A 25,809-nucleotide genomic window follows, 5' to 3' on the forward strand; every position below is an offset into this window, starting at 1 on the left:
GGTATCTCATGACTTTATTAATCATTCTCTAGTTACTAATGATTTTAGAGCATCTTTTAAAATATTTATTAATCATTTGTGTTTCTTCGGTGAAGTAGCTAATCATGTTTTTTTCCCATTTTTCTTATTGATACCAGTTTCTGTTGGTTATATAGGTTGATTTTCTCCCAGTTTGTGAACTGTTTTTGCATGCTGTCTTTTGGTGATTAGATGTATTTTAAAAAGTTACAGTCTGGTCTTTCAGTTTAAGTTATCGATCTCACTGGAATTTGTTTTTAGATTTGATGTAAAGTAGGGTTCCATTTGAATTTCTTTCTGTGTAGATAACCAGTTATCCACCCCCATTTAATCGAAAGTCCATTCTTATACGGCCAGTTCTATCATATCGTATAGTTTCCATATACAGATGAATCTATTTCTGGGTTCTTTATTATGTTCCATTGTTTTATTTGTGTACCCCCACACTTGTACCACAGCATCTTTTTATCACTTAAGAATTGTCTTTGAGTACACAGTACTGGAGAAGCCAGCACAACTCGTACAGGCAAGGTCATGGAAGCTCCATAGACACATCCAAACTCCCTAAGGGACCAGATTGCTGGGCTGAGGGCTGTGGGGACCATGGTCTTGGGGAACATCTAGCTCAATTGGCATAACATAGTTTATAAAGAAAATATTGTACTTTCTACTTTGGTGAATAGCGTCTGGGGTCTTAAAAGCTTGTGAGCGGCCATCTAAGATACTCCACTGGTCCCACCCCATCTGGAGCAAGGGAGAATGAAGAAAACCAAAGACACAAGGGAAAGATTAATCCAAAGGACTAATGGATCACAACTACCACAGCCTCTACCAGACTGAGTCCAGCACAACTAGATGGTGCTTGGCTACCACCACTGACTGCTCTGACAGGGATCACAATAGAGGGTCCTAGACAGAGCTGGAGAAAAATGTAGAACAAAATTCTAACTCACAAAAAAAGACCAGACTTACTGGCCTGACAGAGACTGGAGAAACCCTGAGAGTATTGCCCCCGGACACCCTTTTAGCTCAGTAATGAAGTCACTTCCAAGGTTCACCCTTCAGCCAAAGATTAGACAGGCCCATAACACGAAACGAGACTAAAGGGGCACACTAGCCCAGGGACAAGGACTAGAAGGCAGGAGGGGACAGGAAAGCTGGTAATAGGGAACTCAAGGTTGAGAAGGGACAGTGTTGACATGTTGTGGGGTTGTTAACCAATGTCATAAAACTATATGTGTATTAACTATTGAATGAGAAACTAGTTTGTTCTATAAACCTTCATCTAAAGTACAATTAAAAAAAGAATTGTCTTTGGCTGAATAGAGAACATAAACAGCAATACTTTAAATGAGATAGAAGTTTATATTTTGAAAGAAGAACAAAATTGGACAGCCCGGGTTTGATGGCTCCACAGTGTCATATGAGACTTCGACTCCTACAGTTTTCTGCTCTTTCATCCTTAGTGCATGTCTTCCATCTTGAAGGTCACATCAAAATCCAAAACGTCTGTTAGAGTCAAAGTTACAATATCTGTGTTCTAAGCAGAAAAGAGAAAGAGGAGAAGAGAACAAAAAGGGCAACAACACTGCATGCAGCCTTCTTGGATATTCCTTTGAACAACTTCTGTTTACAGCTCATTGACCAATCCTTGTTGCAAGGGAAGCTGGGAAATGTAGTCTTTTAGCTAGGCACATTTCAACTCAGAATAAAACTTTAGGGCTTTATTATTAAGGAAGGGGGAGTGGATAGTTTGGATGACCATAAATACTATAGCTTTGTATTAAATCTGGGTATATGGCTGAACAAATACCACCTCCCTTTTTTGGCTACTTTTGACCCTTGGCAATCTTAGAGGAATTTTAGAATCTGTTTTTTCAAGTTACACTCACACAATTCGTTGGGATTTTATTTTAATTGCACCTGATCTATGGATTAATTTTGGGAGAATGGACATCTTTAAAATAATGATTTTTTTTATCTGTGAACATAGTAGAGCTCTCTTTTTTTTTTATTCTTTAACATCTTTCATTAAGCTTTATAGTTTTCTCCATGTAGGTTTTGCACGTTTTTGTTACATTTATTAATGCAAAAGTACATATTACCTTTTTTAAAAGTATAATTTCTACTGTTTGTTTCCAGGGAGTAGAAAGCCTTTGTTTTTTTGTGTAATAATCTTATATCCAGACACCTTGTTAACTTCCCCCCATTTTTTATGGTGGTAAAATATATATAACAAAAAAATTGCCGTTTTAACCATTCATAAGTGTATAATTCAGTGAATCTAGTTACATTCACCATGTTGTGTAACCATCGGCACTGTTCCCAAAAGTTTTTCATCACTCAAAATAAACTCAGTACCCCTCCTCCCAGCCCCTGGTAACCACTAATAAACTTTTCTCTCTGCATTTTCATATTCTAGATATTTCATATAAGTGGGATCATATAATTATTTGTCCTTTAGTGTCTAACTTAACTTCACTTAACATAATGGCTGATTCTTCCTTTTAATTTTTAATAATTTTTCTGTAGAGTCCTTTGGATTTTCTATGTGGGTGATCATTATCTACAAATAAAGACATTTTTTTTCCCCTTCCTTAGCCTTACAACTTTTATTTTTGGTCTTTCTGCTCTAGATCAGATCCTTAGTATAGTGTTAAGTAGATGTGACATTAGGCATCCTTGAGTTATTTCTGATTTTAAAAAAAGACATGTTTCTAATGTTTTACCATTAAGATATTTGTAGTAGGTTTTGGTAAAAAGAAAAAAGTTGCAGTCTAGTCAGTTCCAACTCATGGCGATCCCGTATGTGTCACAGAGTAGAACTGTGCTCCATAGGATTTTCAGCGGCTGTGACCTTTTGGAAGTAGATCACCAGGCCTTTCTTCTAAGGTGCTTCTGGGTAGATGCCCTTTATTAGGTTGGGAAGATGCCATTCTATTTCTGTTTTTCTAAGACTTTTTAATGAGGGTCTGTTCGTGCTAAATTATTTTTCTGTTCTTCTGGAAATGTCTTTATTTTACCCTCTTCATTGAAAAATGGTTTTATTGGGTATAAATTTTAGGTTGGCAGTTATTTTCTCCCAGCACTTTGCAGATACTGTGCCACTGTCTTTTGACTTTTATTGTTCTGATTGAGTACCACCCTGGTTAGTATAGATCAGTGTTTCTCAAAGTGTGGTCCCTAGACCAGAAGCATCAGCATTACCAGGTTACTTGTTAGAAATGGAAATTTTCAGGTCCTGCCCCAGACCTACTGACTCAGAAATTCTGGGTGGGTTGGGTCCGAGCAATCTGTGTTTTGACAAGCCCTCCAAGTGATTCTCTTGTCACTATATTAAACTAATCAGACTCCTGAGTTTAGGCAGAGGCCATTTCCCTGAGCAGGTGGCTGCTTACAAAGTGAACAAAGTTGGTAGTCTATTGCCAAGGAAGAAGAATGGTGGGATAGTTATTGAGTAGACTACTACAGTGTCATATACAAGTTTAATGGAGAAAAAATTTTATTAGTTACAAAAGATGGCAGAGAACTAATATTTGTTCTTAAGTTTTAGATACTTTATATACAGCATTTCAGTTATTTTAACCAAGTAAGGTTGGTGGTGGTAGTGAGTTCTGACACCAGCCACTCAGATTTAGGCCAAACTTCACAGGTTAAGGGCATAGTCCTCCACAAGACTACCCTCACTTCAGATACCACATGTAAGGTTGGGGGACCCAGGCCATCGTCATTCTCCCTTAGCTTCAGTAATTTACTAGAACAACACAGAACTCAGGAAAGCTCTGTACTTAACAATTACAGTTTTGTTATATCAAAAGGATACAAATCAGAACCATCAAAGGGAAAGACACGTGGGGCAAGGTCTGGGATGGTCCCAAATGCAAAGCTTTTGTTGTTCTCTCCGCATGGAGTCAGGACGGGTCACCTTCCTGGCACACTGATGTATTACAATATTGCCAACTAGGTGTCCATAGTTTTTATTGGGCTTTCATTACATAGGCATGATTGATCTCCCCTCCCCAGAGGTCTGGCTGATACAGGTGGCTCAAAACTCCAACCCTCTAATCATATGGCTTGTCTTTCAGGCATGACCAGCCCCCATCCTGAGTCATCTCTTAGCATAAACCATCATGGCCTCCCATGAATAACAGAGGAAGTTCCAAGCTTTTAGAGATTACCTCCAAGGAACCTGGGACAAAGACCAGCCAACTTCTTTATTACACAATAGTGTTGCCCCTATTTTAGAAATAAGAAAACTGAATTTAAATGCAAATAACTTACTTAACTTGGCCAAAGCTGTATACTTTGGAATGTGGATTTGGACCCATCGAATATGAATACAAATTCCATGGATTTTCCACTATACAGTTAATCAACATTTAATAGTATTATTCCATGATAAATAGGGTTTTTTTTCCCCAGTATCACACTAGAGTATTTAAACTTATTAATAAGCTATCTCTTTATATCATTTATTCATTTTGTTAAATACATTCCTAATTGTTTCTTATACATATAAATTCTAGACCTTTTGCAATTTCTACTTATGTTGTAGGCAAACTGTGATCTCAGACGGCAAATAGATGAACAACAAAAATTACTTGAAAAATACAAAGAACGATTAAATAAGTGCATATCAATGAGCAAGAAACTTCTTATTGAAAAGGTAAGTTAAAAGTTCAGTACATTTCCCCAATCCCTTCACCAATCCATTTCCCTGTGTAAGCTTTTAAAATTTAACAAATTTGAGTGATGAATTTTTCTCTTTTTTCAGAGTACACAAGAAAAACTGTCAAGCAGAGAGAAGAGCATGCAAGACAGATTACGCCTTGGGCACTTTACAACAGTTAGACATGGTGCTTCATTTACTGAACAATGGACAGATGGTTTTGCATTTCAGAATCTTGTGAAGTTAGTCATTTGTACATTTTAAAAAATTCAGTATTCATTTGGATTTTCTTTACTTTAAAAGATTTTAGATTTTGAGTTATTTTCTACATCTACTCCCTCCTTACTATTCTTTGAAATTATAGAACTTAGTATATTTGAAAGGAAGATGTAACAAAAATATTAAATTACAATTTTAGCTTTAGCAGACTTCTTGATCAGTACTTATCTATAGAATATAATGTATTGTTCTAAATAGAACTTTCCAAAATATAAACTAACCCTCTAGCTTTGTAGATGATATTTTCGGAGGGAAATTGTTGAAAATATAATTTTCACTGGAAGTTTTTTTTTTTTTTTTTCCTTTTTTTACATCCTGGGATTTTTCTACTTTATTTTTTCTCATTACCCAATCCATACTTCACTGTTAATATTCAGCGCTTGCCTGCTCTCTATTCCTAAGGAAAAGACAGGAACTTTTTCTCTTCTGGTTCGGGTATCACCACCACCAGTTGCTGTCAAGTCAACACCGACTCGTGGTGACACCAATATGTGTCAGAGTAGAACTGTGCTCTGTAGAGTTTTCAGTGGCTGATTTTTTGGAAGTAGGTTGCCAGGCCTTTCTTCCACATTTAGATATAGTAACTTATAAATCAGTTGAATTGAACATGTGGTTTTAGCATTTCTGAGGCAAATTTTAAAATGAAGAAATCATTGTTACCATATTTTCATATTTTCTTGAGATCAGATGGTGGTAGGTAAAGTTAAGTTCACTGCTGGTGTATTAAAGAGCCAGGGCTTATACTGCTCTGTTTTTTTTGTTGTTGTTGTTGTAGAAAAATTTATAAGAACCTGAAAAGCACAAGTAGTGTAAGCATCTGCATAAGCTTTCCCACAGTCAATCCAGTTATGAAAAATGAAAGCAAAGGCTTATTTCACATGGTATCACATCAGCATTGCTTTTTCAACTGCTGGTTCCCAGGTTTTGCCACAGAACAGCCATCTGCCCAGGATTTGTTCTCTCCCTCTCAGTAGATTTATTCAGCTTTTGTTCACCATAGCTGGGCTATATGTTAGGTACACTATAACAAAGGACAGAGTACTTGTGATGCAACGGAGTTTGGGTTTTAATTCTGTGGGTAATGGGGAGCTGTTAAAGGTTGGTATATAGTGTGTGTGAGCAGATTTGAGTTTTTGAAAGAGAACTCTGGTGGTAATGTGGAAATAATATTAGAGGATAAATTATTGACAGTTAAAGAGATAAATTATAATTCAGAAGTAAGTAGGTTTAAGCTAAAATATTAACAGTAAAATTGGGGCGTAGGAGATAGATTTAAGATAGAAGCCATAATCTTTTGAGTATTTCAGAGCAAGAGCCTTTGCTCTAAACCCAAGATACTATTGGATTTATATTATATATGGCATCACATCTTTCTGTAGTCCGGGGAGCTTAAGGAAGACCTCACTTAGAAAGGATTGTTCCACATGAGACCTGAAGGATGAGTACAAGTTGATTCACAAGGGTGGAATCATGAGGTTATAAATTTATATTGTGTGATTTTCAATAAGTTTTTTTTCTGACATTTAATTGTGAAACATAATGGAAGGTTATTGGCTTATTTATTATTTATTTTTACACAGGCAACAAGAATGGGTTAATCAGCAAAGGGAAGATATTGAAAGGCAAAGGAAACTTCTAGCCAAACGCAAACCTCCCACGGCTAATAATTCTCAGGCACCCTCTACAAATTCTGAACCAAAACAAAGGAAAAACAAAACAGTCAACGGAGCAGAAAATGATCCTTTTGTTAGACCAAATTTACCACAACTGTAAGCCTCCATTTTAATTTTCCTTTTCTTAAAATTGTTGACAGTAAGCATGAACGTTTACAGTGAATATGATCCATAATTAAATTAATAATTAAATAGTAAAAATAATTATGGCCAGGAAGGAAGGCAGTATTGAAAATTTAGCTTAAATTAATAATAAGCCCAAAATATCTGAATGCTACCCTTTTGAAATGGAGATTTAGCAATTCGTTTTTAAAATGGAGACTTAGATAGCCAAGAGGAGACTAGAATATACTTTCTCTTCATATCTGAATGGTAAAGAATCAGTAAAGTTTTGATTATTCCAACACTGAGTTCCCATTAAATGTACCTTTTTCTGAGAGAATTGTGTTAATTTAAATAATGTAACTGACGTTTATATATTTTCTCAACCTATGAAAGCAACACATTGGTGGGTTATGGGTATGGTTTTTCCCCTTTCGGCTTTTCTTTGTTTTCTAAATTTTCTGCATTAATGATAAATTATCCTTTATAATTTGAGGGATGAAGACTTTTTTTTTTTTAAGTAGTTACATACTTTTTGTAGAAACTGTGGAAGAGCGTAGCGAAACAATATAGACTATGATCCCATCCCACAGAGAACAGCATTGTTAAAATTTTGATGCAGGTGCATCCAAACCTACATAATTTTTCTGTCATAGAAGAACTGATATAAATTTATATGAGTAGAAAGTGTATATACCCTTCTGCTGTTTGATGTTTTGTATAAATGTGTCCAGCTCTGTTGTAAGGTAGTATTTATCCATGCTTTGAATCTCATCCTCTCCTACATGAGGGACCTCTTCTATTGATACATTCTTTCCCTTGTATCTTCAACTTCGCTTTTTACTGGTTCCTTCCTTTCAAAAAACATGTGTAAGTGGAACAAATAAAAAAGAACTCTTCCTCAATTATAAATCTTTCTGTCTCTATATTCACTCTGTCTTCCTCATAACTAGATTTCTTGAAGGAGTTGCCTGTGCTTGCAGTCTGCTGTATCACCTTCCAGTCTCTCCTTTCTTAGCTGAAATTGTTCTTTTAAAGATTATTAACTATCTTGATGTTAAATTTCATTGACACTTGAGTCTTAAACTTGGCAGCATTCAATACTGTTGACAGTTCTGATTTTTTCCCAAAAGACTCTTGCCTTAGTTTTTGAGACATCTTGTTCTCCTAATTTTCATACCAACTCATCTGGCTACATCTTCTCAAACTCTTGTGTGGACATCATTTGCCCCTACCAATCTATAAAACATAGGTGTATTTTAGGGATCTGTCCCAAGTCCATCTTACTTCTCACCCTGCGCGTTGTCTTTGAGTATTACCTGCACTCAGGCTTTCAGTTACCATGTATGTGCTGCTTACATCCAAATGTCTGTCTTGGGTCCACTTTTCTCTCTTGGGTAACATATCCTTACATCTCAATCTTGAGTGTCATATCTCTGCTTAAATGTACTTAAATGCCCCCCAGCAACCTCTAATGTAACCTGTTCAAAACAGTATTTATGATTTTTGTTTCCATTTCTGTCTCTTTCTGTACACACATATGTACACACATATGCACATAAAAACCTTGCCCTTCCTTGTGTTCTGTCTGAATGGATGGTACTACCATTCACTTGGTTCCCTAGGCCAAAATTCTGGTTGTCACCCATAGCATTTTAGTCTAGATTCCATTTCTTTTTCTTAATCCATTTGTATTGGTTTTCATTAGTGAATAAGTGGTGATAATTTTTTGAAGTCTATCTCAAAATCTGCCTTTTGAGCTTTTGTAAGTTGGAATTAAAGTATTTGGTTAAATAGTTTTGAAAGAACTGTACTTAGCAAATGATTTACTTTTTGTAAATTAGTAAATTTATTACTCAAAAAAAAAAAGATAAGTGGGTGAGCAGTTGTATTAAAAGAAAGTGTGCGTTTAGCTTTAACTCTACCCCTATCATCACCCAATTCTTCTAGATCTTAAATCTGTCCACTTGTCTCTCACCTGAGTCCCCATTGACATCATCCTAACATCTGCCATATATGTATCCTGTGTTAAACTCTCAGTTCTCTAGATGGACTATGATTTCTTATTTCTGTCCCTTTGTACATCTTCTTCCTTTTTTTCCTCAATACCAATTTCAGTAGGAAGCCTTCTCTAATGTTTTTTTTTTTCCTAATTTCTCCCTTTACCCCCTCAGGTTAGATGCCCATAGCTTTTTGTACATACCTGTCCATATAGTATCATTTACCTCACTATTTTATCTATATTCCCAATATCTAGCACAGTTCCTGGCATAATGAAAAATAGTCAGTAAATACTAAATTATAATACATAATCATTTGATTGAATTTTCATTTTCTTCTTAATAGACCATTTTTAGAGTTTGTTACAGGTATTTTGCTTTTAATAATGATAGTCCTGTCTCATTTCCGACCCATTTTATTGTATATGTTGGCTTAGAACTAACCCTGATGTGATACTGACTGTGGGTTCTTGGAGTGCAGATGAAGTGGTATACTACATGGCAATTTGATTAAATGTAGATTTAAAAAGGGGGAAAAGCACTTTTGATTTATATATAGTAAAGTTTGAGTGGTGGTTTTTTAAACACAAATTGTAGCAGCCATACTCTCCTAAAACGTCTTTTGAATCAGTTTAATGAAAGCTAGGCTTTGGCTTGCATGTAGACCAAGAAATTAGCACAGAAAATAAAGTTACTGGCTCTGGGGTCAGACAGATGTGGATTCCAACCCTGACTCTTTCAGATTATGTTTTTGGTAAGCTATTTTACCTCTTTGAACCTCTGGTTCCCTCACTTGTAAAAGTACTTATATCATAGTGTTAAAAGGATGAAATGAAGTAATGCGTAGAAAATACTTACATGATTCCTAGCTCTTCATGTATTTTATTTTTAACTTTTTTTAAAAAATTTTTTAATTTTTTCCCATACAAAAATTTATACCTACATTATTATGTGGATCTAATTGCTCTCCCCATACTGTGACAGCACACTCCTCCTTTTCACCGCCCCTGATTCCCTCTGTCCATTCAGCCACCTCCTAACCCTCTCTGCCTTCCCATCTCACCTCCAGACAGAAGCTGCCCATTTAGTCTCCTGTATCTACTTGAGCTAAGAGGTACACTCCTCACGAGTATCACTTTATGTCCCACAGTCCAGTCCAATCCCTGTATGAAGAGTTGGCCTTGGAAATTGTTTTGGTTCTGGGCTGATAGAGAATCCATGGGCCATGCTTTCCGGGGTTCCTCCAGTCTCAGTCAAACCATTAAGTCTGGTCTTCTTTAACTAGAATTTGAGTTCTGCACCCCACCTTTCTCCTGCTGCATCTGGGACTCTCTGTTGTGTTCCCTGTCAGGGCGATCATTGGTGATAGCCGGGCACTATCTAATTCTTCTGGTCTCAGGCTGATGAAGTCTCTAGTTTATGTGGCCCTTTCTATCTCTTGGGCTAATACTTTCCTTGTGTCTTTGGTGTTCTTTATTCTTCTTTACTCCAGGTGGTTGGGACCAATTGATGCATCTTAGATGGCCGCTTGCAAGCTTTTAAGACTCCAGATGCCACTCACCAAAGTAGGATGCAAAACATTTTCTTAATAAACTTTGTTATACCAGCTGACCTAGATGTCCCCTGAAAGCATGGTGCCCAGACCCTACCCCTGCTAATCTGTTCCTCAAAGTGTTTGATTATATTCAGGAAACTTCTTAGCTTTGGATTAGTCCAGTTGTGCCGACTTCCCCTCTAGTGTGGGGATAATTCTAGTGTGAGATAATTCTTGTCTACTATCTAGTTAGTAAATAACCCTCCCCCTACCACCCCACCCTTGTAGCCATCAAAGAATGTTTTCTTCTGTGTTTAAACTTTTCTTGAGTTCTTACAACAGTGGTCTTATACAATATTTGTCCTTCTGTGGCTAACTAAATTCACTCAGCATTGATGACCTCCAGCTTCCTCCATGTTACGTGATGTTTCATGGCTTCATCGTTGTTCTTTATCATTGCGTAGTATTCCATTGTGTGGATATACCATAATTTGTTTATCCATTCATCCATTGATGGGCACCTAGGTTGTTTCCATCTTTTTGCTGTCATGAACAGTGCTGCAGGGAACATGGGTGTGCATATATCTATTCTTGTGATTGTTCTTATTTCTCTGGGGTATATTCCAAGGAGCGGGATTGCTGGATCGTATGGTACTTCTATTTCTAGCTTTTTAAGGAAGCGCCAAATCGATTTTCAAAGTGATTGTACCATTTTACATTTCCACCAATAGTATATAAGTGTTCCAGTCTCTCTACAACCTCTCCAGCATTTATTATTTTGTGTTTTTTGGATTAATGCTAGCCTCATTGGGGTGAGATGGTATCTCACTGTAGTTTTGATCTGCATTTCTCTAACGGCTAATGATTGTGAGCTTTTCTTCATGTGTCTGTTTAGCTGCCTGAATATCTTCTTTGGTGAAATGCCTGTTCATATCCTTTGCCCATTTTTTTAATTGGGTTATTTGTCTTTTTGTTGTTGAGTATTTTTAACTGCCAGCAAGATTCAGTTAGTTTTTTGTGGAATACCATACTGGTAAAAACCATAGGTTCTGGGGTTTATATCCTTGCATCTTACCAGTTTTAGGATCTTGGGCAAGTTATTTAACCTCTCTGCACTTGAGTAATTTCTCTCCAAACTGGAGATGATAATAGTCCATATCTCACAGAATTGTGAAAATTTGGTGAGTTAATACATGTAAAGCACTTGTAACAGTGTCTGGAATATAATGAGCACTTACTGAATGATAGCTAACTACCTATCATTGTTTTTGTTGGTAGATTGTTTTTTAGGTAGTAGTTTCTAATTTTAGTCAAAACCCAGTTGCTGTCGAGTCGATGCTGACCCATAGCAACCCTATAGGACAGAGTAGAACTGCACTGTAGGGTTTCCAGGGAGTGACTGGTGGATTTGAACTGCCGACCTTTCAGTTAGCAGCCATAGTTCTTAACCACTGGGTAACAAGATAATTAAATAATAATTTAATGCTTTATAAAATATATTCTTGATTCAAAATTAAAGTTGTAATGGGAAAAACAAAGTGACCTCTAGAACTTCATTAATATAAAATATAAGGTAAAATATTCTCTGCTTACTTTGCAGTTACCCTCTATGAAACATGAAATGTATAAGTTTAATAGATAAGATCAAAACTTAATTTGAAATATATTTAACATGAAGTCAAAATCTTGACAAAAATATATTAATAATGTACAATCAATGCAAAGATCATTGAAGCCTTATATATAGATAATAGCTGTACAAACTCCTCTGAATAATTAAAGTGTTTTTGACTAAAGTTTTTTTAATATGTATTTTATAAAGCATTGAATTATTATTTAGCAGGCAATATGCCTCTTGTGATAGCACATAATTGATTTTTTTTTATCCTGTCTGAAAATATTTCTTTCATTGGAGCATTTAATTCATTTTCATTTCATGTAATTACTTATTTATTGAAGTTGAAATTGGGTCTTTCTGTGTGCTTGGTATTTATCCTTCCTAATATTCATCCTTTTTTCTTAACTTTTTTTGATTGATCAGTTTTTGTTATTTGCTTCTTTTCCTCTGTGTGTGTTTATATACACATATCCGTCTACCTACAAGGTACCATTATTGTCTTGGAGAGTCAGTGTTCATGTGGACTTTACCCACATTTAAATCATCTTTGTTGTTCTTCCCTCATTCCTCTGATCTCACATCTGGAATCATCTTACTTTTGCCTAAAGAATATCTTCTAGAATTTCTCTTTTAGTGTAAGCCTTCTGGTGGTGATACCTCTCAGCTTTTGTTTGTCTGAAAATAACTTTATTTTGTCTTCATTCTTAAAATATTTTTTATGGTTTCAGAATTTTAGGTTAAAAGTTAATTAAAGATATTATTCTGTCTTCTGAGTTGCATTATTGTTGTTGACAAGTCAGCTGACAGTCTGTTGAAAACAATTTTGAATGGAGCAGAAGCAATATTTGAAGATCAAGATAACTGAGAATTCAAAACAGATGAACAGTATCAGTCTACAGATTCATGAAGCGGAGCAAATCGCAAGCAGGATAAATGAACAGAAAATACTTACCTAGACATGTCATAATGAGATTTCAGAAAACCAAGGCAAACAGAAAAGATTCTTAAAAGCAGCCAGAGGGAAAAAGAAATGTATTGAGAATGAAAGGTTAGAAAAACATATACCAGTGTAAAATGGTGGTAGTAGTAATAGTATCAGTACCTGTCTAACTTGAGGGGGCATGATGCGAATCAGGATCACCACAAAGCTGATCCCTATGAGGTGGAGGTCAGACATACCTCTGCTCTCCAACCTTTTTACCAATTCTGACACCAGCCATCCCTCCCACGGCAGTCTCTACTTCTTTACTGGGTTTGATAATCCATTGCAAATGGCCATACAGAACTCACAGACCGTACTTACAGTTAAGAGGTTTATTTAGGAACAGGGAACAACTCGGGATCAGGATCAGCAGGCTACAACTCAGGAATTAGAATCAGGAAGCATATAGGCAGAGTCTCCCTTCTTCAGTGCAAGACAGCTCTCTCAGCTCCTCTTGGCCCCTTCAGGACAGGCTCTGCTCGGCCCTGCCATTTATCACCACCAGCTCTGCTGCTGGGCCCCTTCCGGGTGTGTCGCCAGCAGCTCTGCTGTTGGGCCTATTCAGGGCCTCTCAGTCTTCAGTGTTAACGGTTCTTGACCAATGTTACAGCTCTTTGAGGAGGTTCCTTGCCTCCTCTCTCTTTGCTGTTACTTTCTGGTTTCTTCCTCCTGCTTCTACACTTCTTGCTTCCTTCTGTCTCACATTCCCTCTGTGGGGCTGGCTGTTTACACAACTCCTTGTCATTTTCAAGGCATGGTACTCCCACTAGGGCCACAAACTGACCAATTCCCTCTCAGTAGGCCATACATACTTCATGTGCATCGTAGGTGCTGCTGGGCTACAACTCACCTCATTTGCATAGTGTATTGACAAATCCCTGCAAGATGCATGCCAATCACAGGCAAGTTGCAGCCCAGGACCAGCCAAAAAGTATCAAAAACAAATTGTTTACAGCTTACCCAGGAAATGTCAATTAACCTGAACAAAAGTAACAAACCCTCCTGGGTAGAAAACTAGGGCAAAGGTAAACTCCTCAGGGCTTACAGGGGAAAATCTCTCAAGCTGTCCAAAGAACCAAGGCAAAAGGTCACATAAAGAAACTCACTTCACCACAACCAAGCAAACCACAACCAAAAGAAAGCTGTATTAAATCAGACATAGTAAAATTTAAGGCAAAAAACTATAAAATATAAAGTTACTGTTTTATAGTTATAAAAGGTTCAAATCACCAGAGAGATGTAATAATTCTACACGTGTATGTATCTAACAACGTGGCCTCAAGATAAAAATTAGTAAGACTATAAAAAGATATAGGCAGTTCCACAAATCACAAAGGGAGATTTAAACATACACATTTCTTAGTAATACATAGAACTTGTAGATAAAAACAAAGCAGTGCAAAACAATACATAGTGCAAGCAGAGAAGATTTTAGTGGGATTGACAAATTTAACCTAATGGACTATAGAACACTGTCCAACATCTGCACAATAGACATCCTTTTAAACATGAAATGTTTATAAAAATCAATCACGTTAGATCATAAGGGAAGTCTTAACTAATTTCAAAGGATTAAAAGAGTTTGTATCAGATTGGCATTCTTTCTTCCTTAAATATTTGGTAGAATTTATGTATGAAATATAAAGGATTGGAATCATACAGAATATTTTCCCTGATCACGGTGGTGGAGTTAAGCTAGCTATAAATCAGTAACAAAAAAATAGCAGAAAAGTCTTCATGGAAATGAGAACATATTTTGAAGTATATGATAGTGAAAGTGTTAGATCGAAAAACTTGTAACATACATCTAAACCTGTACCTGACAATCCAGAACCAGGTGCTGTCTAATTGATTCCCACTCCTGTCCACTCCATGTGTGTCAGGGTGGAACTGTGTTCCAAAAGGTTTTCAGTGGCTGATTTCCTTTCTATTCATTGTTTTTGTAGGCTCTTCAAAAGCAGACTAGTCTCCCCCCGACCCCCAATTAAAAATTCTAATCCTCCAACGCATGGCTCATAGTTTAACGTTCAGTAAAGGTTTGCTAAATTCATCTGAATAAGTAAGCTATACTAGTATGTATTTTTTTTCTTAAGTGTCTCTAACAATCTATTTACCATAGCTTGTAATCCTTAAATTTGAAACTTTAGGTTTGTATCTTACTTAAAGAGAATATGTCCTTAGAGAATTGACCATCAGATTTGTTTAAAATGAGTGTTTCCTGTTTTCTGTAATTCTGCTAGTTGTTTCTACTAGTGTGGTCCCACATTTCTATTAAGCTACCTTAAAACAGTTGTTAAGTTAAAAATAAAATTCTCATTCACTCAGACTCACTATAGAAGATTATCAAGAATTAAGCCTTATGTTTGGGCTTTAAATTTCTTGACTTTTTAAATGAAACTTTTATATAACTCTAAACAGCTTTATGTATTTAGAAGTTGTAGCGTGTTCCTAAATAAATATACATGTAGGTATGTACATGTGCATGTAACAAAATAATAATCCAGTCTGTATTTATCAAATGCAATTCATGTAGGGAGAGATTGGGCACTATCTGTGAATAAAAGATTTGCCAGGTAACTTAACCAACTGACCCACTTAAGAGAACAGATGTTTTTTAAGTATCCTAAAAACATGTCCTAAAAATCATTGATGTGGTAATTAAAAACCGTTAAGGTTAACATTATCCTAGCTTAGCTCTTTTCATTATATGTAATAAAATACTATTTCTTTGTAGAAGATTGTCCCAATTCTTTTTATCTAGATACATAAATTTCTTTTTAAAAACATTTAATTCCTGATAGGGAAATACAGAAAAATGTAAGAAATGACTCTTTTTGGCCTTTTGGAGATTCTTAAGCTGGGATCTGTGAACCACAAAGTTATGTATGTGTGAAATTTTCTGAGTGTCTATGACTGTCTTCAGATTTTTTTACATATCCATGATCATAAAATGGTAAGAATCACTGCTGTAGAAAGTCAGTAGCCTAGTACTTAATATTGTCTGTAAAATTTGCTCATATAATGCTTAATGTAGTTTCTGCTGAATTTTCAAAACCAAGCAGAGATATTATCAGTACATGTATTTTTATACTGTTTATTTGAAGCTTAATATAGTTTTAGTAGTAGTAATCAAAATGCTGTAAGTAAATAGTAAAGTTCTGTTGCTGAAATTTACTGTTAATCTTTAGTGGGAATTGTATGTGTTTGATATCAGGATTAGACCTATGAAATAATGCTCTAAGTCAAAGCTTTTGAAATCATTGAAGGATAGGGAGTATTTGTGTGCATCTGCTTTAAGGATATGAATGATTTATATTTGAACCACAGTACAAATGTATGTTAACAACTAGAACTAAAAGTACTATTAAAGCAAATATGCATTACATTATGCTATAATATTAACTAAACAGCACTCAACAAACTAAAAAATCATGAAGCTAATTAACATTTATTTATCATTAAATCACAGTAATAGTAGCAATTGAAAACCACTGTCAACTCAAGATAACAAAATATCCTTCCCCCAAATTGCAAAAATTCCAGCCATCTTCATGTGTATGACCTTTGCATGATAACTAAACTTCTTAATAGAATACAGTTTTGCAATCTCAGGAAACAAACGTCATATATTAATTTTGGTTTATGAATACCAAATTTTAGCAATGCTTTATAACTCAATAAAAAACCAAACCTGTTGCCATCATAGCGACCCTGTAGGACAAAGTAGAACTGCCCTATAGGGTCCCCAAGGAGCAGCTGGTGGATATGAACTGCCGATCTTTTGGTTAGCAGCCAAGCTCTTAACCACTACACCACCAGGGCTCCATTGTAACTCAGTAGGTTACTGATACATGCCCTCAATGTCATACGTAAAAATCAAAGCATAGAATTATGTTTAATTTCTGTATAGAAAGCAAAAAAAAAAAAAAATTGCATATTTAAATTTTTTTTTTTTTCCTGAACTCATCCTGTGGACGACCAGTGGGCCTAAAACCATACTTTAAGAATAGGAAACTATATATTGTTAGGCAGGTAACTAAATTTCTATCACTTGCTTATATGCGTATGCAGAAGCTATTTGCCATAATTCCTACGGCTTCTCTTTACTGGGTTAGTTTAGATATTATCAGTTTTAGTTTCAAACCTCACTTTCTTCTCTCCCTCTCAGTCCATCTACATTCACACAGCAACATTTATTCTCTCAGCTTTCTATAAACAACTGCTGCAGGCTGTCAGTTATTGCTATAGTCAGTGTGATGAAATCCAGCAGTTGTGTCAGCAAAGGACAGGAAAGAAAGGATTTAATTTAAAATGTTTATTTTTTCACTCTTAAGATGTTTCTAGTGGACTGCTAACTGTATTTCTTATTTTTGTTTGTGTCCTTTGGATCCCTTTCTTTAGAATTAGTAAATTTAAGTAGCATCTAGCTAAAGGAAAATAACACTTACAGGAAATGTTGCTAAGGAACCTGGACCAACCATAAATTAAACCACACCTGGGTTAGAAGCTTAACCAGATACCCTCAGAGTAGTACATCAGTAAGTGAATGAAGAAGGGCGTGCAGTATCATAGATAAAAGTAATTCTTCCAAAATCAGGGTATGAAATGGAAGTTCTTTTGTTGTGGAGTGATTCTTTTTGTTCTTTCTTTATCACAATACAGAATCATTTTTTCTTAGGAAATGTTATAAAGTGCATATGTCTTGTTACAGTTCTACATAGATTAAACTGGTCATTTTTGGAAGTTATAAGAGTATTTGAAAAATTGATAATGAAATAACCATAAAGCACTTCCAAGATTTAAAGTCTTATGTCTATTCATTTAATTAATAATTTGAAGAATAAGAGTTTGGTCTTTTGGCTATAGTTTTACCATTTCTTTATCTTGGTGATTCACTCCTAACAGGGTGAAGCAGAGAAGGTTAAAATGTCTTTCACTGGAATTTAACACTCTTTCTTAGTGTGTGTGTTTGTTTTAAACCAGTGCTCACACTGGACTGACTCCCTTTGCAGTGATTTCCCATTATTCTTAGAGTAAAATTCAAATTTTTTATTTGGCTTGCAAGTCTGTCCTACTGTTCACAGTCTCTTGCATTTTTTTTTTTTTTTTTTCTTCTTCTTCTTCTTATATGCCAAGCTTGTTCTCACTTTTGGGTCTTTGTACTTGCTGTAAACTATATCTAGAATGCATTTCCCCGAGTTCTCTCATGGTTGTCTTTTTGACATTTAGATCAAAGGCCACCTCCCTAATACCAGGCCCAAAATAATGTAATACTGTTAGTCATTGTCCCATCACTCTTTTTTGTTTTCTTCATAACACTTAGTGTAATTTGTAATTATTTTATTTCTTTATTAAATTGTTTGTTTGTCTGCCTCCTTACCCTCACTACAGAGTGTAAGCTCAAACTAAAATGTAAGGAGAAATTGTCTTGATTTTCACTGCATCCTTAGGATTTAGAATATCACTTGGCACATAGTAGTCAATAAATAGTTGTTGAGTTAATGAATTAGTTAATTGTTCCATCTATACGTAGCAAATGTGAAGAATATCTGAAATGATATTTGGCTTATATATTTTAGACTGAAAGTTGTCAATATTTTAGCATTTCCACTCAGTTGATTTTATCCCATTTTGCTGGCTGTTAATAAGAAATAATATTGTTAATCTTAATATCTAGAATTACAATTTCATTTTTGACAGGTTGACTTTGGCAGAATATCATGAACAGGAAGAAATTTTCAAACTTAGACTAGGACAACTCAAAAAGGTATGTGAAGCAAATGCTGTTGTTATTTTTAGCTTAATTTGTTACCGGGGTTGTGGAGAGAAAGCTGTGTACATGTAGGTCTCTTTTTTAAGAAGCCAAAATTTAAGAAAGATCCCAAATTTAAAACTTCAAACCAAAAAAAAAAGCATGAGGGGGAATTAATGTTACATTTTTATGTTGAGCATATTAAAATAACATTCCTTTAGCTTGCAGCAACTTAAAAACATTGTGATGCTGATATACCATGTCCCTGTAATGAGGGAGTGATTCCTGGCCAGACCTCCAGGGTCTCTAGATTATTCAGTTTAGATACCACCTTGTGGTAAAAAATGCTTTATTAAGATCAAATATAAAATTCCATATTGTTTGTGTCCATTTCATAACAAATTGTAATATATGAACACTCATTTCTTTGACTTTTAAGCTGTTGGATGCTCGATGAAATGTCTTGATTAAAATATGTGCATGGGAAAATTTCGAAGAACTGAGTCATCAGGAGTAGTATAAACTCATGTAATTTAGAAAAATGTTGCTGTGTGTTCCTATAGTAAATTTTTATAATGTATAGATTTGTACTTTGTAAACTCTGAAACTGTAGTCAGTCTGTTGTTTTTTACAGCTCTTAATTTTAGTTCAAACCGTTTCAAAGAAGTAATAACAGTAAATTTTTCCCCCTCAAAATGTGGGTACTGACAGACTTGTAAAATTCTTTTCCTTTGACCCAATTTTTATTGACTCCTGTCAGGTTACTTAAAAATTTTTAATTGCTTCAATTATAGCTAAAATTAAGTTGGTAAACAAATTGAAGATAGTATCTGTTATGTCATCTACCTGGGGTAGCATGAGGTAGGACAGAGAAACCCATTCTGGTAGCAGCTACTATCACTATATACTAATTAGTTTTTGAAATGTTATCAGCATGCTGGGGACCCCTTTCATTTAATTATAGGGAACAGAAAAATGTGTTTAATATAATATATATATGTATGTATGTTATACAAGTTGCTGTCAAGTTGATTCTGACTCATGGTGATGCTGTGTGTATCATAGTAGAACTGTGCCCCATAGGGTTTTCAGCGGCTGATTTTTTGGACATAGATCGCTAGACGTTTCTTCCAAGGCACCTCTCGTTGCATGAGTGTTCTTTGCTATGCCATATCTATGCCCTGCTCAAAAGCTTCAACCTAAACTACTTGAACAGTGAATTCCAAAATGATTTATTTTGACCTTTTTTTTAAGTCTTCCCATTCTGTTCTATTATAATTATTTACAATTTCTTCTGCTCTTTGAGATATGGTAGACAACTTCAGTATGTTCTGTATAAAAGATGGAGCTATAATGGCACTACAGAAGGGAAGAAGGAATTCCGTAGTACGGAATGAGTCGCAAGTATTTGCCCATTTAAACTGTTGTGATAATGAATTCATAGAGACTTACGCTTAATGTCCCATATAACTGAAACCCATTGCCATCAAGTCAGTTTTGATTCATGGAGACCCCATGTGTTACAGAGTAGAACTGCTCCATAGAGTTTTCTTGGCTGTAATCTTTTCTTTTTTTTAATTTATTTAATTTAATTTTTTAATTTTGTTATTGTTGTGCTTTAAGTGAAAGTTTACAATTCAAGTTATTCTCTCATACAAAAATGTATGTATACATTGTTACGTGACACTAGTTGCTCTCCCTATACTGTGACAGCACACTCCTTCTTTCCACCCGGGTTTCATATGTCCATTCAACCAGCTCCTGACCCTCTCTGCCTTCTCATCTTCGCCTCCGGACAGGAGCTGCCCGTTTAGTCTCATGTATCTATTGGCTGTGATCTTTATGGAAGCAGATGGCCGGGCCTTTTTTCTGCAGCGCCTCTGGGTGGGTTCGAACCACCAACCTTTAGGCTGGAAAACAACTGTAATCAGCTTGCACTACCCATATAAAGATTTACCAATTATTTTCTAAACTGCCTTTTGTGATACTGGGACACTAGGTATATACTTAGTGATGTTGATAGTATATACTGAGAGCTTTGACTGGAGGGTTGTTTACACATATAATAGCAAATTTCAAATTACTGTTTGTAATGATGGCATTTTACGTGCGTGCCTTACTTTATGAAAACCTGTTGTATAAAATCTGACATTATAAAGCTGTTGAATCAGGAATTGGCTATTTGAATTGTGAAAAATACTTAACTTTTGAAAAGACTTCAAAGGAGGATTTTTTGTTGGAGGTTGATTGATTTTAAAGCTTTCCTGATACTTTGAAGATATTTGGTTTCTATGAAACACTTCTGTTTTCTAAAATGAGGTATACTTTTTTATTAAATATTACATAAGCATTTGCCAGCTCTTCTAGAATGCTGCACCTTCTCTTCCAAGCTCCATATTCTTTCTGAGTGTTTGACTTCTACATTTTCTGTAACTGTTCCTGCCATAATCTTTTTTTCTCTTTCTATTCAGCTTTTATCAAATTTATTGAGCAGTCAGAGCAGTCTTAGATTTCTAACTTTATCTTCTTCTTAACCAATTTACAACATAACTTTCCTTTGACTGCCATAATGAATATTTTGAGAGAGTGGATGAACTAGTAATGCTGAAACATGCTCTCATGTCTTGAGTTCTCACATTCTCTTGGGAAGAATGAATAATGAATGCATTGTAAAGAAAGTTGTAGTGATACATACAAAGGAAAAAAACTGTTAGAGCACAAATAAATAGCATTTGCCTGCCCACCCACTGAGTATTAAATTTTGAGTTGTACAATTAAAAAATAATCAGCGATGTTACATATTTTTAAAATTAAGTTATTTGACATTCTAAACCACAGTTAGAAAATGAGTTACTAAAAATTAGGTCGTTCTGTTTTCTACAAAAGAGGTAGATTGGACAGACTTTTAACACAGAGAACAGGCTTGAGTCAAGAGGAAAAATATTACCACCTCTTATCAGCTCTCTATACTCTTTAATAAACTGTACCCCAATTTGTAACTGTATAGCTTCTGCCACAGGCTGGATCAGAACCCTGAGTATTTGATGTTCATGTAACCTGTACAGGATTTTAACTTTTGGTACGTAAGTTCAGGCCCTTAGATTTAGAGTCTGGCATACTCTTTCTTGCATTAGCAGAAAGGGCAACACAGAGGAAAATGGCTAGCTCCCTGCCCACAGCGGGACATCATGGGAGAGCCTGTGCAGGGGCACCCCTAGAGAAAGACATAGAGAGCCCCCAACCTTCACCACAAGAAAGTTGAGCCCCACCACTTAGGTCAGCGTCTGCAACCAGCTAAGCCCCCTCCCCTGCACATGCATATTAAATTCCATTGTTTGACTCACTCTCTTTCTTGCTCTCACTCACCCTTTAATACACTCTTAAAGTTAAGCAAAATTATAGATTAAATTTGTTAACAATGAAGGAGAAAGTTTTCATTGAGGAAGCTCATGCTGTGTGGCTGTATGGACATAGGAGAATAAAAGGCCCATTTACTTTTTCTTGAAATGGATAATTTATGATATGCATTGCATTTTATAATGTTATAATAATAATTGAATAGGTAAACTGAAATATGAAAAGGTGTATTTAATATTGAATAATTAATAGAGTTAACATTGAATAAATAATAGAGTTCAGTTCACATTGTATGCTACCCCATAGGTTTAGAAATATAATAAGTACACGTTGTTACAGTGTGATTGAGTAAGAAATGAGAGTCAGGCAGAAACCTGCAAAAGTAAGTAGCATGGCTAAGATAAATAGATGTTGCCTAGTTATCACCAAAAAGTAAATGTAAACTTGGTGAAAGACTTATCAGTTTTGTCTTCTAAGGTTAGGAAAATCACTGTCCAGCATAACTTTTTTTTTAATATATCAAGAATTTTTATTTAATGTTTACTGTTTTATTTAATATCAGTTTATGCAATCATTGCAATTTATAAACACTTTCACATACTATATCTCGTAGGAAACACACAACCATCTTGAGTCAGGTATTGTCCTTACATTATAGATGTGGTTACTGAGGATCAGAGAGTTAACTGTAAACCCTGATATTTACAAGGGATATATCCCCAGGATTTCCATGAATACCATTTTAGCATATAATTTCTCTCATAATAAAATGCATTCAAATATGACTTTAAAAGTAAGAATTTTAAATGACCCTTTGAGATACTTTAAGTTGAGAATGTATATTAGGAGGTCTGTTTTAAGCTCACTCATCCTCTCAGTGACTTATTTCCACACCCTGCCTGATATAGGCATGATTCAAATTTCTGTTTCAGTAGAATTACATAATACTGCAATTTATGTAATACATACATTTGAGGTACTTTTGAAGTTTTAGCCATTCTTGAGTGAACATTTATGTTAACTTTGAATGCCAAGGTCTTTTACATGCTTTTCTGAAACAACACAGCTAGTAAATGACAAAGCCGGAATTGGACCCTTTTCTTCTATTTCAGTGAGTATACCCATACTCTTTATGTATTCAGAAAAATTAATTCACTTGCAGTTTTCTTCGCATTTTTCCTAGAATACTGGAGGGATTTGTTTTATCCTTAAGTCTTTTTGGAAACATGCCGTTTCACGTTCATTGCCAGTAAGGGAGAGCAGTTTTAAGTTAATTATCAATTTTTTACACACACACATTCTCTAACTCTCTCACATATTACCTTCCTTAGGAATTATGTTAGTGACTGTTGTATCATATAGAATATTTATTACTAGCTAATGTGTTGATTTTCACTCTGAGTTTATTTTTGAAGGTCAACAGAAAGTACTTTTTTTGTAAAAAGTGTCAATACTCTTGAAATAATTTTACCTTTTATTTTTCTTAAGGATTTCATAGAGTACAACTGGGTAGTAAAATACATGGAGAATACACAAATTATTCCCGAAAAAGGAAAAATAACTTTTTTGTTACCAGTAATTATGCACACACTTTCCAACTATCATTTATCAAAAACTTGTGATTGCAAAGGGAGTAATTTCAAATCTTTACAGAGTTCTTCCTTTCAGGCAAAGCTATTAAAATCTCCCAATTTATGTACCTGTGCCACATGTTGAATCTGTGGATTTATGGAAACTAACAAACCACATACCAGTTCGCTTTTATTGTTGTTCCTGTTTTGATACCAGTCTTTGATAAATTCTAGTTATGGGAGAACAATTTATTCTTTGTGATTAGAGAAGCTCTAATAGGTTGTTGCTTGTATAGTTCATAACATTAATTTGGAGTTCAAGAAAACTCTGAATATGCTTTCCAAGGATTGTTACTAAATCAACACTAAAATAACTAACTTTAAAAAAAAAAAAAAACCCTTAATAATCACCATCCTTGTAATACACTCTCTCCGTAGTCATAATAATGTTTAAAAGATACAAGTTACCAATCATAATATCTCTTTGACTGGTGAGGAAACAAGTTTGGAAAGTTATTAGGACCAATAAATATGTCTTGCCACTGCTGTTACTGAGGTTTGTGAAGTGAACAGCATGTGAACCCAGCATATGTATTGGTCTTTATTTGCTAATCTTCCAAGTTTTGTCATCTTCTTGATTTTAAATATTTGAATAGTCAGAGAGAATGCATCTAGAAGGTTTGACATCTTGGTGTGGGTTATTAAACAGTGTAGTAGAAACTGGCTTTAATGTATAAGTGTGTGTGTGTGTGTGTGATATTTAAACCCTGAATATAAGTGCTAGAAGTTTTATTGAAAAAACATAACCAATTTGTAATTGGAACAGGATTAGTCAAGAATCATCAACAGCAGCACAAATGTTTCTTTGCAGACCGAAGGAATCAGCTAAACAATTTACAGTCATCTCAATCTACTAAAACAAAAATCACATCCAACATGCCACCTGACACCATTTCTTTCTCTCTCTTTCCTTTGCTCCTTGCGATGTGGCATTCATCTCTCCTTGTGCCTCCGTTCTGAAGAGATAACAATATAGCAACAACTCTGCCACTGAAATCCTGTTCTCTGATCGATATTGGCATCTACAAAGAGAAACAACCAGTATCAGGCAGCAGCAGCATCACTATTAATCTTCCATGATGAAATCTTTACAGGTCAAGAACAAGTACACAGCTCTTTTCTCACTCCTTCACAGTGGATCATGCAACTAGTTGAAATGGAAAACAATGGATTGTCTACGAGCCTTTTGAACAGTGGAGAATACAGGGCGTTGGTTTTAGGTGAATTGACCCCCAAATATTCTTGGAATTTGATATCTCCTTTGGTCTTTCTTTCTAGAATACCGTTATCACCTGATTTATCCAACCCTTAGTATGACCACAAAGAATAAGTTTGCGTATGTGACATTTCACACCACTTTAGGTTTGAATAAAAATATGAAAATAATCAGCAGTATCATGCTAGAGGGCTTTATCTCTGTATCTATGTGTTCACCTTTCTATTCATGGCCATGACTGGAAGAAATCTTTTAGGAGTTCTTCTCTCAGTTAAAGCCAACATATTTTGTACATTATATGTTTCTGTGGAACATAACACAGGACACTATTAGGCAGTTTTCAGTAGAATTCTAGTGAAAATGCACTATACTAGAAAAAGTCACTATTAAGCCATTGTACATGAAGAATGTTATGAGTGGTTCCTGACTTCTTGGCATTGTGGGCAAGAAAGGTGCCAGGAAGAGTGTTGGAATTCTAAACTTGACATTTTGTTCTTACTTCTGCTTCCAGTTTAAAAATGAATTCTGTAGAAGATAACTGTACTGAGAGAATATGGAACTAGCTATAGATAAAATAACTCCCAGTGTTTATATTCTACCTCCGCCTCACATTATAGACCCACAAAGCATATTTCTGGCTCCATGTTTCCTCATTCATATTCATATACCTTAACTTGGTAGAAGATGATGTTCAGTTACCAAAATGAAAATTTAGAGGTACAGTGTGTTTGACTTCCTTAGTGTTTAATATTAATCCAGTTGTATAGGCAACGGAATTAAAAAATTTTTGGAAGGAACCTTAGAGGTCTTGTTAGCCATTGGTTAGAGCAGGTTTAGTTAATTCAGAATGCTAAGTTCAGTCCAAAGATCACTTTCACAAAAAAAGAAAGAAAAGAAAAGAAAGCAGTTGCTTGGCCATTGATGTCTTCCCAATCAGAACTATAAATGCATGCCATTTATATGCATAGGAATGACAGT

At 35.3% G+C, this 25,809-nt stretch overlaps 1 protein-coding gene across 3 annotated transcripts in view; it reads left to right on the forward strand.

The window, feature by feature from the left end:
* Positions 1-25,809, forward strand: part of TLK1 (tousled like kinase 1) — a 156,628-nt gene that overhangs the window by 104,914 nt on the left and 25,905 nt on the right. For all 3 annotated transcript variants that reach the window (XR_002823968.1, XM_004375524.1, XM_023730579.1), the window contains exons 9-12: positions 4,574-4,684; positions 4,793-4,929; positions 6,547-6,735; positions 18,576-18,642. Coding sequence is in view for 2 of the 3 variants with exons in the window: in XM_004375524.1 (XP_004375581.1) it covers positions 4,574-4,684; positions 4,793-4,929; positions 6,547-6,735; positions 18,576-18,642 (504 nt within the window). In the remaining variant the exon portion in view is untranslated. The remainder of the gene's footprint in view (positions 1-4,573; positions 4,685-4,792; positions 4,930-6,546; positions 6,736-18,575; positions 18,643-25,809) is intronic.

Source organism: Trichechus manatus, unplaced genomic scaffold, assembly GCF_000243295.1.
Source record: "Trichechus manatus latirostris isolate Lorelei unplaced genomic scaffold, TriManLat1.0 scaffold00037, whole genome shotgun sequence".
In the NCBI taxonomy this organism is placed as follows: domain Eukaryota; kingdom Metazoa; phylum Chordata; class Mammalia; order Sirenia; family Trichechidae; genus Trichechus; species Trichechus manatus.